Raw genomic sequence first — 17,155 nt, 5'->3', positions numbered from 1 at the left:
AAAGAAATTATTTACAGCTGAATTACATAATGGTATCTCAAGTTAAATGAATTCCAAGTTCAGGATAACTCTCCTGTTTATTTTTTTCCTTGAAGATGAAGATTATTTATGAACAAGGAATGGTTGGTATCCATTTTACACAGTTATACTGTGATGTTAGCAGGCTGGATCTTCATTTGCCACTGAAGATTATTGCCTACTTAATCAATCAGGAGAGTATCTAATGCCTCCCCAGCTAATCACAATTAGCATTCTATTACAAGAACACAAGAAATAAGAGTAGGCCACTCAGCCCTTTGAGCCCGCTCCGCCATTCATTGAGATCATTCTACTTCAACACCATTTTCCTGCACTAACCCAGTAACCCTTGATGTTTTTAATATGTCGAAATCCATCAATCTCAGTCTTGAACGTACTCAAAGATTGAGCCTCCACTGCCCTCTGGGGCAGAGAATTCCAAGGATTCCCCACCCTCTGATAGAAGAAATTCTACATCATCTCAGTCCTAAATGGCCTGCCTCTTACTCTGAGACTGTGTCCCCTGGTTCTGGGCTCCCCCAGTCAAGCCCTGTAAGAACTTTGTATGTTTGAATGAGATCACCTCTCATTCTTCTAAACTTCAGAGAATGAAGGCCCAATCCATTTAATCTTTCCTTATAGGACAATCCCTCCATCCCAGGAATTAGTTTGGTGAACCAACGTACACCACTAAGAGTATAGCTCTACTTTAATATTTCTGTTCCATTGATGGTTTTGGCATCTAATATAGCTATTAGAATGATTCACACCTTCAACATCTCTTTCCATGCTGCTTCCTTCCACTAGGATTTGTGGAGAAGCCTTTACTTCTAGGTTCCTCCTTAGCCAAGTGGTCTGCTCCAAAGAGGAGCCTGCAACGGTTCCAATGGCCTCCACTATCTTATGGGTGACATCCTAGAAAACCAAAAGCAAGAACAGGCCATAATTGTTACTCATTAGCATAATATAGATGTAACATGATTGATTTATCAATTAATCAAACCAGATTTATCAAATAAAATTACTCTTACCTGCAGGTCTCTTTGGTCCTTTTTGTTTTCCAGGTTGGGATTTTTCATGATGAACTCATTAAGTACTCTAAAGTCACAAGATAAGAACAAAATATTATTAAAAAGACTTGGCACATCCCAAAAGGCCTGGCAGCTAATTAATTCTTTTTGAATTTTTTTTTGCGGGTAAGGTTCAATAAATAAATAACCAGTCAATCAGTATTGGTTAAGAGATGACTGTTTACAAAGTTACACACATAAAGGGAAATTTTATTCTCTCCCCTGGGGGCGGGTTTGGAAGCGGTGAGAATATATGAGCGGGTAGGATAATGGAGGGGGGGGACCCCGCCACCTTCCCACATCTGCCGAAATTAAGTCCAGGGCAGGAAGGCCTGTGAATGGCCTTCTCGCCCCGCCGCCAATTAAGAACATAGAACAGTACAGCACAGTAAAGGCCCTTCGGCCCACGATGTTGTGCCAAACCTTTAACCTACTCTAGGATCAAACTACCTACATACCCTTCATACTACTATCATCCATGTACCTATCCAAGAGTCGTTTAAATGTCCCTAATGTATCTGCTTCTACTGCCACCACTGGCAGTGCATTCCACGCACCCACCACTCTCTGCGTAAAGAACCTACCTCTGACATCTCCCCGAAACCTTCCTCCAATCACCTTAAAATTATGCCCCCTGGTGATAGCCCTTTCCACCCTGGGAAAAAGTCTCTGGCTATCCACTCTATCTATGCCTCTCATCATCCTGTACCCCTCTATCAAGTCACCTCTCATCCTTCTTCGCTCCAATGAGAAAAGCCCTAGCTCCCTCAACCTTTCTTCGGAAGACATGCCCTCCAGTCCAGGCAGCATCCTGGTAAATCTCCTCTGCACCCTCTCTAAAGCTTCCACATCCTTCCTATAATGAGGCGACCAGAACTGAACACAATATTCCAAGTGTGGTCGAACCAGGGCTTTATAGAGCTGCAGCATAACCTCGCGGCTCTTAAACTCAATCCCCCTGTTAATGAAAGCCAACACACCATACGCTTTCTTAACAACCCTATCAACTTGGGTGGCAACTTTGAGCGATCTATGGACATGGACCCCAAGATCCCTCTGTTCCTCCACACTGCCAAGAATCCTGTCTTTAAGCCTGTATTCTGCATTCAAATTCGACCTTCCAAAATGAATCACTTCACACTTTTCCAGGTTGAACTCCATCTGCCACTTCTCAGCCCAGCTCTGCATCCTGTCAATGTCCCGTTGCAACCTACAACAGCCTTCCACACTTTCCACAACTCCAGCAACCTTCGTGTCATCGGCAAACTTGCTAACCCAGCCTTCCACTTCCTCATCCAAGTCATTTAAAAAATCGCAAAGAGCAGACGTCCCAGAACAGATCCCTGCGGAACACCACTGGTCACCGAGCTCCAGGCTGAATACTTTCCATCTACTACCACCCTCTGTCGTCTATGGGCCAGCCAATTCTGTATCCAGACAGCCAACCTTCCCTGTATCCCATGCCTCCTTACGTTCTGAATGAGCCTACCATGGGGAACCTTATCAAACGCCTTGCTAAAATCCATATACACCAGACCTCTTCCTTCATCAACGTGTTTTGTCACATCTTCAAAGAATTCAATAAGGCTTGTGAGGCATGACCTGCCCCTCACAAAGCTATGCTTTTCCAAATAATCATAAATCCTGTCTCTCAGAATCCTCTCCAATAATTTGCCCACTACCGATGTAAGACTGACTGGTCTATAATTCCCATGGTTATCCCTATTCCCTTTCTTGAACCAGGGAATAACATTTGCCACCCTCCAATCATCTGGTACTACTCCAGTGGACAGCGAGGACGCAAAGATCATCGCCAAAGTCGCGGCAATCTCTTCCCTCGCTTCCCGTAATATCCTTGGGTATATCCCGCCTGGCCCCGGGGACTTATCTGTCCTCATATCATTCAAAATTTCCAGCACATCCTCCCTCTTAACATCAACCTGTTCGAGCATATCAGCCTGTTTCACGCTGTCCTCACAAACGATCAGGTCCCTCTCACTAGTGAATACTGAAGCAAAGTATTCATTTAGGACCTCCCCTACCTCCTCCGATTCCAGGCACAAGTTCCCTCCACTATCCCTGATCGGCTCTACCCTCACTCTGGCCATCCTCTTGTTCCTCACATAAGAACAAAGAACAAAGATAATTACAGCACAGGAACAGGCCCTTCGGCCCTCCAAGCCTGCGCCGATCCAGATCCTCTCTCTAAACATGTTGCATATTTTCTAAGGTTCTGTATCTCTTTTCTTCCTGCCCATTCATGTATCTGTCTCGATACATCTTAAAAGACGCCATCGTGCCCGCATCTACCACCTCCGCTGGCAACGCGTTCCAGGCACCCACCACACTCTGCGTAAAGAACTTTCCACGCATATCCCCCCTAAACTTTTCCCCTTTCACTTTGAACTCGTGTCCTCCAGTAATTGAATCCCCCACTCTGGGAAAAAGCCTCTTGCTATCCACCCTGTCTATACCTCTCATGATTTTGTACACCTCAATCAGGTCCCCCCTCAACCTCCGTCTTTCTAATGAAAATAATCCTAATCTACTCAACCTCTCTTCATAGCTAGCGCCCTCCAGACCAGGCAACATCCTGGTGAACCTCCTCTGCACCCTCTCCAAAGCATCCACATCCTTTCGATAATGTGGCGACCAGAACTGTACGCAGTATTCCAAATGTGGCCGAACCAAAGTCCTATACAACTGTAACATGACCTGCCAACTCTTGTACTCAATGCCCCGTCCGATGAAGGAAAGCATGCCGTATGCCTTCTTGACCACTCTATTTACCTGCGTTGCCACCTTCAGGGAACAGTGGACCTGAACACCCAAATCTCTCTGGACATCAATTTTCCCCAGGACTTTTCCATTTACTGTATAGTTCACTCTTGAATTGGATCTTCCAAAATGCATCACCTCGCATTTGCCCTGATTGAACTCCATCTGCCATTTCTCTGCCCAACTCTCCAATCTATCTATATTCTGCTGTATTCTCTGACAGTCCCCTTCACTATCTGCTACTCCACCAATCTTAGTGTCGTCTGCAAACTTGCTAATCAGTCCACCTATACTTTCCTCCAAATCATTTATGTATATCACAAACAACAGTGGTCCCAGCACGGATCCCTGTGGAACACCACTGGTCACACGTCTCCATTTTGAGAAACTCCCTTCTACTGCTACTCTCTGTCTCCTGTTGCCCAGCCAGTTCTTTATCCATCTAGCTAGTACACCTTGGACCCCAAGCGCCTTCACTTTCTCCATCAGCCTGCCATGGGGAGCCTTATCAAACGCCTTACTGAAGTCCATGTATATGACATCGACAGCCCTTCCCTCATCAATCAACTTTGTCACTTCCTCAAAGAATTCTATTAAGTTGGTAAGACATGACCTTCCCTGCACAAAACCATGTTGCCTATCACTGATAAGCCCATTTTCTTCCAAATGGGAATAGATCCTATCCCTCAGTATCTTCTCCAGCAGCTTCCCTACCACTGACGTCAGGCTCACCGGTCGATAATTACCTGGATTATCCCTGCTACCCTTCTTAAACAAGGGGACAACATTAGCAATTCTCCAGTCCTCCGGGACCTCACCCGTGTTTAAGGATACTGCAAAGATATCTGTTAAGGCCCCAGCTATTTCCTCTCTCGCTTCCCACAGTAACCTGGGATAGATCCCATCCGGACCTGGGGACTTGTCCACCTTAATGCCCTTTAGAATACCCAACACTTCCTCCCTCCTTATGCCGACTTGACCTAGAGTAATCAAACATCTGTTCCCAACCTCAACATCCGTCATGTCCCTCTCCTCGGTGAATGCAAAGTACTCGTTTAGAATCTGACCCATTTTCTCTGAGTCCAAGCATAACATTCCTCCTTTGTCCTTTAGTGGGCCAATCCTTTCTCTAGTTACCCTCTTTCTCCTTATATATGAATAAAAGGCTTTGGGATTTTCTTTAACCCTGTTTGCTAAAGATATTTCATGACCCCTTTTAGCCCTCTTAATTCCTCGTTTCAGATTGGTCCTACATTCCCGATATTCTTTCAAAGCTTCGTCTTTCATCAGCCGCCTAGACCTTATGTATGCTTCCTTTTTCCTCTTAGCTAGTCTCACAATTTCACCTGTCATCCATGGTTCCCTAATCTTGCCATTTCTATCCCTCATTTTCACAGGAACATGTCTCTCCTGCACGCTAATCAACCTCTCTTTAAAAGCCTCCCACATATCACATGTGGATTTACCTTCAAACAGTTGCTCCCAATCTACATTCCCCAGCTCCTGCCGAATTTTGGTATAGTTGGCCTTCCCCCAATTTAGCACTCTTCCTTTAGGACCACTCTCGTCTTTGTCCATGAGTATTTTAAAGCTTACGGAATTGTGATCACTATTCCCAAAGTAGTCCCCTACTAAAACTTCAACCACCTGGCCGGGCTCATTCCCCAACACCAGGTCCAGTATGGCCCCTTCCCGAGTTGGACTAGTTACATACTGCTCTAGAAAACCCTCCTGGATGCGCCTTACAAATTCTGCTCCATCTAGACCTCTAACACTAAGTGAATCCCAGTCAATGTTGGGAAAATTAAAATCTCCTATCACCACCACCCTGTTGCTCCTACATCTTTCCATAATCTGTTTACATATTTGTACCTCTATCTCACGCTCGCTGTTGGGAGGCCTGTAGTACAGCCCCAACATTGTTACCGCACCCTTCCTCTTTCTGAGTTCTGTCCATATTGCCTCACTGCTCGAGTCCCCCATAGTGCCCTCCTTCAGCACAGCTGTGATATCCTCTTTGACCAGTAATGCAACTCCTCCACTCCTTTTACCTCCCTCTCTATCCCGCCTGAAGCATCGATATCCTGGGATATTTAGTTGCCAATCATGCCCTTCCCTCAACCAAGTCTCAGTAATAGCAATAACATCATACTCCCAGGTACTAATCCAAGCCCGAAGTTCATCATAAGTGTAGAACGCCTTGGGATTTTCCTTAATCCTACCCGCCAAGTCTTTTTCATGTCCCCTTCTAGCTCTCCTAAGTCCATTCTTCAGTTCCTTCCTGGCTACCTTGTAACCCTCTAGAGCCCTGTCTGATCCTTGCTTCCTCAACCTTAAGTAAGCTTCCTTCTTCCTCTTGACTAGCTGTTCCACATCTCTTGTCATCCAAGGTTCCTTCACCCTGCCATCCCTTCCTTGCCTCATCGGGACAAACCTATCCAGCAGTCGCAGCAAGTGCTCCCTAAACAACCTCCACATTTCTGTTGTGCATTTCCCTGAGAACATCTGTTCCCAATTTATGCTCCCCAGTTCCTGCCTAATAGCACTGTAATTTCCCCTCCCCCAACTAAATATTTTCCCATCCCGTCTGCTCCTGTCCCTCTCCATGACTATAGTAAAGGTCAGGGAGTTGTGATCACTATCACCGAAATGCTCTCCCATCGAGAGATCTGCCACCTGGCCTGGTTCGTTGCCAAGCACCAAATCCAACATAGCCTCCCCTCTAGTCGGCCTATCTACATATTGAGTCAGGAAACCTTCCTGGACACACCTGACAAAAACTGCTCCATCCAAACTATTTGCACTAAGGAGGTTCCAATCAATATTAGGGAAGTTGAAGTCACCCATGACAACAACCCTGTTACTTCTGCAACTTTCCAAAATCTGCCTCTCAATCTGTTCCTCCGTGTCTCTGTTGCTATTGGTGGGTCTGTAGAAAACTCCCAATAAAGTGACTGTTCCTTTCCTGTTTCTGACTTCCACCCATAATGACTCAGTAGACAAACCCTCCTCGACAACCTCCCTTTCTGCAGCTGTGATACTCTCCCTGATTAGCAATGCCACTCCCCCACCTCTTTTACCTCCCTCCCTACTCCTTTTGAAACATCTAAACCCCGGAACATCCAACATCCATTCCTACCCCTGTGATATTCAAGTCTCCGTGATGGCCACAACATCGTAGCTCCAAGTACTGATCCATGCTCTAAGTTCATCACCCTTATTCCTGACACTTCTTGCATTAAAATAGACACACTTCAACCCATCATACTGGCTGCAACTTTGCCCTGTCAACTGTCTAACCTTCTTCACAGACTCTCTGCACTCTGTATCTGCCTGTTCAACAGCTACCCCATCCACTGATCCTTTGCTCCGGTTCCCATCCCCCACTGAGGCCCTTAAATGGACAATTAATGCCCAATTAAGGGCCTCATCCCGCCGCCGCAATTAGCTGAGCGGCAGGTGGGGCTGTCGCCGCATGGGAAGCACAGCAAGAGAAAACATGCGGCAGGTGGGGGTGAGCCTTGTTAAAAAGCACTTAGTGTCTGAACGAGGGACCTGGCATTGGGAAGGTGTGGGCCCACTGACAGCCACTCCCCTGCCCTTGCTGCCAAAACCCTATACCCCCCCCCTCCCCATGATCCCCACTCCATGAGACCCCTCCCATCCTGACCTACCTGTGGTCTGAGTCCAGGGCCGCTCCTGGGCCTCAGGTGGGTTCTTCACCTCCACAGTGACGCTGCTCAGTTAAAGAGCTGCTGGCCTCTGATTGGCTGGCAGTCTGATGGTGGGACCTTTGTCACCACAGTCCTTGATCCCGTGGAAGGCCCCTTGCAGTTCAGTTGTGTCTAATTGGCATTTGATAAGGCAGGCCTCCCGCAGAAGGACGACATGGGGTTCTCGGCGGCGCTTTTGCCGGAGGTCGAGACCCCCGTGGCCTGGATAAAGTCCCAGCCATTGCCTATAATTCTTCTCAAGCTATTTGTTGCTAGTACAGTAATTTTGGTGTTATGAATGCGACTAGTCACTACGTGTTTTAAGTCCAACTGGCTGTTTTACTTTTACAAACATAAGCCTATAATGGCTCCAGATACAGATAATCGAACACCTTATAAGTACATTATATCTAACTGATACTCCATGCCCACCAAATTAGTTACCTCTTCAAAGAATCCCAATGGATTTGAGAGGCTCACAATTGCTTCTAAACTCTATGATTAACCCTTATGGCCTCCACATCTTTTACTGAGCATTGAGAGCATAGGCAAGCATTTTCTACATTCCTACTCATCTCCTTCCCCCAAAACCAGTCTGCATAGCTGAAAGCTTTTCATGAATGGTTAAGCTACGGAAGTGTAAGGCTGCCGTCTCTGGAGGCACAGGTCTAATGCAGGCAGCAACAACCCCAAAGTAACTACATGCCAGCAACCTGGAACCAGAACACTCAACTAAACCCAATTTACAAGCAGCTTTAAAGTTCACGTTTGATTATTCAGACTTAAAAATGCAATTCCTGCCCTGAACAAAGTTGTCATTCTTACCCAAGGATGAGGAATTGCCCAGGTGGGGGAAGATAAAGTTGAATAGAATCTTTCAGCAATGTCAAAAGAGAGGGCCAGCTATCTACCAAATTCTGCACTGAAATCCTGTGAAAGGAAGATCAGATCAGATTAGGAAGTTCCTAATTTATAGTGTAGCTTGCAATCAAAAATTAAATCTACTTCGTGTCTTATTTTACACTGGATGAGAGAATACTCTCTCTTTTCCCCAGTAGGGTCTCATCCGCTGCAGAGATATGTTGCACAACCTGCGCCCATGCTGTGCCATCAGTTAGCAAACAGCAGGAGCAGCATCAGGATACCTTTTCCATAGGGCTTTACTTTTCTCCTTTGTGGAAGCACCTGGCCTCCAGTAACCAATAGCTATCCACTGCTGCACCGCTGGTCCCACCCTACTACAATCATCAGATACATTCCGCATCCTTTTGGGTGGGTTTACTTTATTCTTTATATGGGGATCTCAGACTGTATCATCAAAGCACTTTTTTTTTAGTATAGTTTTGCTCACTGTGTTACCGAGTGAGTGCAAAATGGGTCTGGAAAAACAGGTTAAGAGAAGTTTTAGGGGCTCATGAATACCATGTTTAAAAAAAACCTTCAGTTCAGTGGAACAAGTATCCAAATTGAAATACCTTTAAAGACAAATGAGAGGAAAACACAACAATAGGAGGCAGGTGGTCTAGTTTTACATTCACTGCAACTGCCAGCTCACTGCCCCGCCAACTCAACCTCCCTCTGTTGGTCAAGCTATTTTGTTGTATGGATGACTAGTTTTACAAACAGGAATTAGGGCTCTGAATGTAACTGCTACTGAAGAGCATCAGAACCCATTAGACCCAAACAGTTCGTGGCAGAAGCACAGCTACATTCATCTTATTAACTATGCTGTAAAAAAAACACATTAAATATATTCTTTATATTTCCTTTATCACCAATTTTGTTAACATGTTTTTTTTATGCACAGTTTTTTATTTATTTGTGGGCATCGCTGACATTTATTGCCCATCCCTAACTGCCCGAGAAGATGGTGGTGAGCCGCTTTCTCGAATACAAATGAGTGGTTTGCTAGGCAATTTCAGAGAGCAGTTAAGAGTCAAGTGCTTTGCTCTGGGTCTGCAGTCACATTCGAGCCCAACTGGATAAGCACAGCAGAAAAGAATTGTTGCAGGAAGATCCCAGCGACAGCCGGCTGTACGCATTTGGGTCGCCAAACCACAACAAAGGACATCTTTCCATATCTTCTATTTTTCTTCTTCAAGAATTAGCATGTATTTAGCCCAAGTTTTTTTTTCTCTTTTTTTTGTAATAGAACTCTAAAACAAAAATCCCATTTTTCCCCCAGTTAACCAGTGTATGTGTGCGTGTGAGGGGCTAAAGTAAAAAGGGAACTTTAATATTTCAATCTGTGTGTTTATGATTTACTTCATTAATGGTTATGGCTTGTTTTATAATAAACTGATATTTTTGTTGTTTATTAAAGAAAGCTGGTTGGTACGTAATATCTTTCCTTTTTCTTTCCTTTGGAAAGATATTACGATATTGGTACGTAATAGAGCACAAAAAGAGGCCCATAGTGTCTGTGCCAGCCATCATGCACCTAACTATTATTCTAATCCCATTTTCCAGCACTTGGCCCATAGCCTTGTATGCTATGGAGTTTCAAGTGCTCATTTAAATACTTCTTAAATGTTGAGGGTTCCTGCCCCTACCACCTCTTCAGGCAGTGTGTTCTAGATTCCAACCACCCTCTGAGTGAAAATTTTTTCCTCAAATCCCCTCTAAACCTCCTGCCCCTTACCTTAAATCTAAGAGGGGTTATTGACCCCTCCGCTAAGGGAGAAAGTTTCTTCCTATCTATCCTATCAATGGCCCTCATAACTTTGCATACATCAATCATGTCCCCATGTGTTTTATTCTGGGATAAAAACAGAGTCCATGATTGACTGTATCAGTAAGTGGGAAAAAATTTAAATACATGTTGTGACCTGTGGAGAAGTGGAACTAGAATAAACGCGCACTCCTCCCGCCTCGGTTGTAACATTATCATGTAATTATAGCACGATTAATGATCTATAATAAATGCAAATGCTTCCAGGCCACTTCAAATGTGTAGAAACATTAGTTTTCCCTTTGTTTACCTTCAATTACCATCAAGATGATGGAACAATGCATTTATATAAAATCATCAAAGTGATCTCAGCATTTAATACAGTTAGTACATCATATAATGATGAAGGGTGAAGTAAATTTTAAACACCAGAACTGGCAGTTCCGATTTTTTTTTTTTTAAAGTCCGCCGGAAAAACCACAACGCTGCTCCGAAGGTCAGAAGCAGCAGTTCCTACTCGCAGCAACTGTCAATGATAGTTCCAATTTTTTTTTTTTAAAGCTGGTCTTTTCAGTCTGAAGGTTGGAAACTGCAGGGGTGTCCAACCTTTTTATGTGAGGGGGCCAATGAGCAAATTTTGCAAAGATGCGCAAGGGAAAAATGCAAGGCTGGATTGCATCTATTTTAATGCAAGGAGTCTTACTAGTAAGACAGATGAATTGAGGGTGTTGATTAGCACATGGGATTATGATACTGTTGCTACCACAGATGGAGGGGCAGGACTGGCAGCTCAATATTCCAGGGTATAGAATCTTCAGGTGTGACAGGGGAGAGGATAAAAGAGGAGGTGGCATTGCACTGTTGATCAAGGAGTCAATTACTGCTGTAAGGAGGGATAATATCTTAGAAGGTTCTTCATATCAGGCTATCTGGGTAGAACTTAAAAACAAAAAGAGGGCAATCACTTGAATGGGAGTGTACTACAAGCCTCCAAACAGTCACGGAGCGATATAGGAGCAGATATGTAGGCAAATCTCAGAGAGGTGTAAAAATAATAGGGTAATTATAGTAGGGGATTTCAACTTACCTAATATCAACTGGGATAGTCTTACTGTGAAAGACTTAAAGGGGGCGGAATACTTAAAATGCATACAGGAGAGCTTTTTGAGCCAATACGTAGAAAGTCCTACAAGAGAAAGGACAGTACTGGACCTAATCCTGGGGAATGAAGCTGGACAAGTGGTAGAAGTGTCAGTGGGGCAGCATTTCGGGGATAGTGACCATAACTCTGTAAGATCTAAGGTAATTATAGAAAAGGACAAAGACGGGCCGAAAATAAAGGTACTGAATTGGGGGATGGCTGATTTCAATATGATAAAACAGGATCTGGCCAGAGTGGACTGGGAGCAGCTACTTGTAGGAAAGTCTACGTCAGACCAGTGGGAGTCATTCAAAGAGGAAATAGTTCAGAGCCAACATGTACCCGTTAAGGTGAAAGGTAGGACCAACAAGTCCAGGGAATACTGGATGTCAAGGGATATAGAGGATTGGATCAGGAACAAAAAAAAGGAGGCTTATGGCAGATTTAGAGCGTTGAAAACAGCAGAGGCACTAGAGGAGTAAAGAAAGTGTAGGGGGGTACGAAAAAAAAGTAATAAGGAGAACGGAGAGGGGACATGAAAAAACATTGGCAGGCAAAATAAAGGAAATCCTAAGGCGTTTTATAAGTATATTAAGGGTAAGAGGATAACCAGGGAAAGAGTGGGGCCCATTAGGGACCAAAGTGGCATCCTGTGTGTGGTGCCAGAGGACATAGTTGAGGTTTAAATGATTACTTTGCATCTGTGTTCACTATGGAGAGGAATAGGGTGTAGAGATCGGGGAGGGGGATTGTGATATACTTGAACATGTTAGCAATGAAAGGGAGGAAGTATTCGCTGTTTTAGTGGGCTTTAAAGTGGATAAATCCCCAGGCCCAGATGAGATGTATCCCAGGCTGTTATGTGAAGCAAGGGAGGAGATAGCAGGGGCTCTGACACAAATTTTCAAATCCTCTCTGGCCACAGGAGAGGTGCCAGAGGACTGGAGGACAGCGAATGTGGTGCCATTATTCAAAAACGGTAGCAGGGATAAACCAGATAATTACAGGCCAGTGAGTCTAACATCAGTGGTTGGGAAAATATTGGAAAAAATTCTGAGGGACCGGATTAATCTCCACTTGGAGAGGCAGGGATTAATCAGGGATAGTCAGCATGGCTTTGTCAGGGGGAGATCGTGTCTAACTAACTTGATTGAATTTTTTGAGGCGGTGACTAGATGTGTAGATGAGGGTAAAGCAGTTGATGTAGCCTACATGGACTTTAGTCAGGCTTTTGATAAAGTCCCACATGGGAGATTGGTTAAGAAGGTAAGAGCCCATGGGATTCAGGGCAATTTGGCAAAGTGGATCCAAACTTGGCTTAGTGGCAGGAGGTGATGGTCGAGGGCTGTCTTTGCGAGTGGAAGCCTGTGACCAGTGGTGTACCACAGAGATTGGTGCTGGGACCCTTGCTGTTCGTAGTGTACACTAATGATTTAGACGTGAACATAGGAGGTATGATAAGTAAGTTTGCAGGTGATACGAAAATTGGTGGTGCCGTAAATAGTGGAGAGGAAAGCCTTAGATTACAGGACGATATAGATGGGCAGAGCAGCGACAAATGGAATTTTATCCTGAGAAGTGTGAGGTAAAGCATTTTGGGAGGACTAACAAGGCAAGGGAATATACAATGGATGGTAGGTCCTTGGGAAGTACAGAAGGTCAGAGGGATCTTGGTGTACTTGTCCATAGATCACTGAAGGCAGCAGCACAGGTAGATAAGGTGGTTAGGAAGGCATATGGGATACCTGCCTTTATCAGCCGAGGCATAGAATATAACAGCTTATGATGGAGCTGTCTAAAATGCTAGTTAGGGCACAGCTGGAGTACTGTGTACAGTTCTGGGCACCACACTATAAGGAGGATGTGATTGCACTGGAGAGGATGCAGAAGAGATTCACCGGGATGTTGCCTGAGCTGGAGCATTTCAGCTATGAACAGAGACTGAAAAGACTAGGGTTGTTTTCCTTAGAGCAGAGAAGGCTGAGGGGGGACATGAATGAGGTATACAAAACAATGAGGGCCATTGACAAGTTAGATAGGAAGAAACTTTTTCCCTTAGCGGAGGTGACAATAACCAGGGGGCATAGATTTATGGTAAGGGGTAGGAGATTTAGAGGGGATTTGAGGGAAATGGTTGGAATCTGGAACAGACTGCCTGAAGGGGTGGTAGAGGCAGGAACCCTCACAACATTTAAGAAGTATTTAGATGAGCACTTGAAACGTCATAGCATATAAGGCTATGGGCCAAGTGCTGGAAAATGGGTTTAGAATAGTTAGGTGCTTGATGGCCAGCACAGACACGATGGGCTGAAAGGCCTGTTTCTGTGCTGTATAACTTTGTGACTCTAAAGGCATTAGAAATGTATTTACTATTAATCAAAATAACAAAAAATGTGCATTTTTATGAACAAGCTTTAAATGGGAAGACGAATTTTACCTACTTTCTTGTCACTATGTTGAACACTGATTTTGAGAGATACCTGGCATTGTTTTTGCTTGCACAAGTAGTCAATGTCTGCCCGCACACTTGATGTAGCCATGTGGAGTATTCCGGATAGATGTCCATCTGTCAGGAGTGATCTTGATCACTCTCTCCCCTTGCCTCTGTCTATCTCTCTCAATCCCTCTCAGTCACTCTTTGGGCTGGATTTTACCAAGCCCACGTGTCGGGCTCCGTGGTAGGGGTGGCCGGAAGATGGTTTCGGCAGCGGTCCGCCACGGAGGCCGATGTTCGGAGGGTCCGGGCCGATCCTCCCAGCGGCGGTGAGGCTCTGCGGCTGCCCCCTCGCCAATGGATTTAAATAACTTTTGATAATAAACTTTAATCAACTTACCTTAAATCTTCCGGGCCCACCGCAATCTTTGGCACGGTGACATTCACCCCCGTGCCTTCCATTCTCTGTCTGGGGAAAGCTGGAGTGACAGTGGTGGGGGGGGGGGGGGAGGAGTTAAGATTTTTAGTTTGGAGGGGGTAAAAGGGTTAAGTAATGTGTGTAGGGGATGGTGAGAAGGAGTGAACTTTAAACTTTCTGCAGTCTGGGGCGAGAGGAATTTCAGATTTAAAAAGCTAAGTGTTTTGGTTGGGGAGTGGGGGAAGGGCAAATAGTTAATGCAATTGTTATTGGGGGGGGGGGGTGGGAAAGGGGCGTTAGAAATTTATTTTATAACTTTTGTGGGGGTTGTAGCTTTAAAAATTTAAATATGCCAGTAGGGCTGGCTGCCCTTTAAAAATGACGTCAGCGCTTGCGCACAGTCAGCTGACGTCGTTGACCTGGACGGACTGCCCACCCCCCTTCACCTGATTGAGGGACTGGGCTGCCCTGACTATTTAAATAGGCCGGTGTGTGGAAGATTGTAGCGATTCTTTGGCATGTGGCCCGCGACGTTTTGAGCTTATTGTCCTCTGTGTGCCGTTGCGCCCACCTCAGTGCCCCCTCACTCCGGCTCCAGCCACCACCCCCCCCACTCTGTGTCCATCTCTCGCTGCGCCGCCTCTCTCTCTCTCCCTTTGATCCCCAAGCTGGTGCTGGTTGAAAGGGCTGACTGACTTTCTCTCTGTGCTCTCTCAGCGCCGCTCTGCCTCACGCCTCTGGCTGTGTGTTGGCCCGCTTCTTCCTCTCTCTCTCCCCTCCCAGTCTCTCTCTCTCTCTCCACCCAGTCGCTCTCTCGCTCTCTCCACTCAGTCGCTCTCTCGCTCTCTCTCTCCACCTAGTCGCGCTCTCACTCTCGCTCTCTCCACCTAGTCTCTCTCTCGCTCTCTCTCTCTCTCCACCTAGTCTCTCTCTCGCTCTCTCTCTCTCTCCACCTAGTCTCTCTCTCGCTCTCTCTCTCTCTCCACCTAGTCTCTCTCTCGCTCTCTCTCTCTCTCCACCTAGTCTCTCTCTCGCTCTCTCTCTCTCTCCACCTAGTCTCTCTCTCGCTCTCCACCTAGTCGCTCTCTCTCTCTCTCCACCTAGTCTCTCTCTCGCTCTCTCTCTCTCTCTCCACCTAGTCTCTCTCTCGCTCTCTCTCTCTCTCTCTCTCCACCTAGTCTCTCTCTCGCTCTCTCTCTCTCTCCACCTAGTCTCTCTCTCGCTCTCTCTCTCTCCACCTAGTCTCTCTCTCGCTCTCTCTCTCTCCACCTAGTCTCTCTCTCGCTCTCCACCTAGTCTCTCTCTCGCTCTCTCTCTCTCTCCACCTAGTCTCTCTCTCGCTCTCTCTCTCTCTCTCTCTCCACCCAGTCGCTCTCTCGCTCTCTCTCTCTCCACCCAGTCGCTCTCTCGCTCTCCACTCAGCCGCTCTCTCGCTCTCTCTCTCCACCCAGTCGCTCTCTCGCTCTCTCTCTCCACCCAGTCGCTCTCTCGCTCTCCACCCAGTCGCTCTCTCGCTCTCGCTCTCCACCCAGTCGCTCTCTCGCTCTCCACCCAGTCGCTCTCTCGCTCTCCACCCAGTCGCTCTCTCGCTCTCCACCCAGTCGCTCTCTCGCTCTCCACCCAGTCGCTCTCTCGCTCTCTCGCTCTCCACCCAGTCGCTCTCTCGCTCTCCACCCAGTCGCTCTCTCGCTCTCTCTCTCTCCACCCAGTCGCTCTCTCGCTCCACCCAGTCGCTCTCTCGCTCTCTCTCTCTCTCTCTCCACCTAGTCTCTCTCTCCCGCCACTCCCCCAAGCCTCTCTCACTCGCTCTCCGTCCCCCAGTCTCACCCTCACCCTCCCCCCCCTCCCCCGTCTCTCTCTCTCACTCCCCTCCCCAGTCCCAGTCTCACTCTCTCTCTCTCCCACCAACACCACCCCCCCCCCCCCCACCAGTCTCACTCTCCCTCCCCACGAGTCCCTTTCCGACTTGGAGCAAAAATTGTCACTGACAATTCTGATTTTTTTTTTAAAGCTGGTCTTTTGTTCAAAGTCAGAAAGGAAGAAGCCAATGGCAGATTTCCGAAACCTGCCATTTGGCGGAAATTTCTCATCCCTGAATAACATAACCACTGTGGGGCGTCACAGTGGCGCAGTGGTTAGCACTGCAGCCTCACAGTTCCAGCGACCCAGGTTCAATTCTGGGTACTGCCTGTGTGGAGTTTGCAAGTTCTCCCTGTGTCTGCGTGGGTTTCATCCGGGTGCTCCGGTTTCCTCCCACAAGCCAAAAGACTTGCAGGTTGGTAGGTAAATTGGCCATTATAAATTGCCCCTAGTATAGGTAGGTGGTAGGGAAATATAGGGACAGGTGGGGATGTGGTAGGAATATGGGATTAGTGTAGGATTAGTATAAATGGGTGGTTGATGGTCGGCACAGACTCGGTGGGCCGAAGGGCCTGTTTCAATGCTGTATCTCTAAACTAAACTAAACTATGCTACTGTACCCTGACACAAAATCCAGATACTTTACCTTCATTTTGCTGATGAAAATTTAATACAAATTGCTGATGCACTAGAACCCTCTTAAACCACTTTAGTTTCACAGAATGTAATCAGATTGGATTAAACTGAAGTCCTGCAGCAGGTAAACTGATCTGCATGTCACAAATTTTGAAGGGAAATGGTCTGGATAGTAAATTGTATATAGTGCAAGTAAGCCACATTACCTTTGTACATATGCATAGAAAAACTGCAGCATACAAACTTCCAGTGAGAGCTGTTTCTGGAACATAAAACAGTTTCAGACAAAATGTTTAATTATAAATAAAATCTCATTTAATAAATAACTTTGGTCATCACCATACTTTGATTCCCACATGCCTTTACTATGTCTGCAGTGCCTTTTGGTGCTCAACCGTACACAGGACCACTCCACT

General features: G+C 46.1%; 1 protein-coding gene across 15 annotated transcripts in view; it reads right to left on the bottom strand.

Annotated features, from left to right (window-relative positions):
* Positions 1-17,155, bottom strand: part of dop1a (DOP1 leucine zipper like protein A) — a 555,441-nt gene that overhangs the window by 118,129 nt on the left and 420,157 nt on the right. For all 15 annotated transcript variants that reach the window (XM_068044706.1, XM_068044708.1, XM_068044707.1 and 12 more), the window contains 4 exons: positions 16,946-17,001; positions 8,405-8,509; positions 1,050-1,116; positions 789-933 (listed from right to left, as the gene is read on the bottom strand). In XM_068044706.1, the coding sequence (XP_067900807.1) occupies positions 789-933; positions 1,050-1,116; positions 8,405-8,509; positions 16,946-17,001 (373 nt within the window). The remainder of the gene's footprint in view (positions 1-788; positions 934-1,049; positions 1,117-8,404; positions 8,510-16,945; positions 17,002-17,155) is intronic.

The sequence above is a fragment of the Heterodontus francisci genome, chromosome 13 (assembly GCF_036365525.1).
Source record: "Heterodontus francisci isolate sHetFra1 chromosome 13, sHetFra1.hap1, whole genome shotgun sequence".
Classification (NCBI taxonomy): Eukaryota; Metazoa; Chordata; class Chondrichthyes; order Heterodontiformes; family Heterodontidae; genus Heterodontus; species Heterodontus francisci.
Note: the sequence above shows the minus strand (reverse complement) of the source record. Positions and strands in the feature narration are given on the sequence as shown.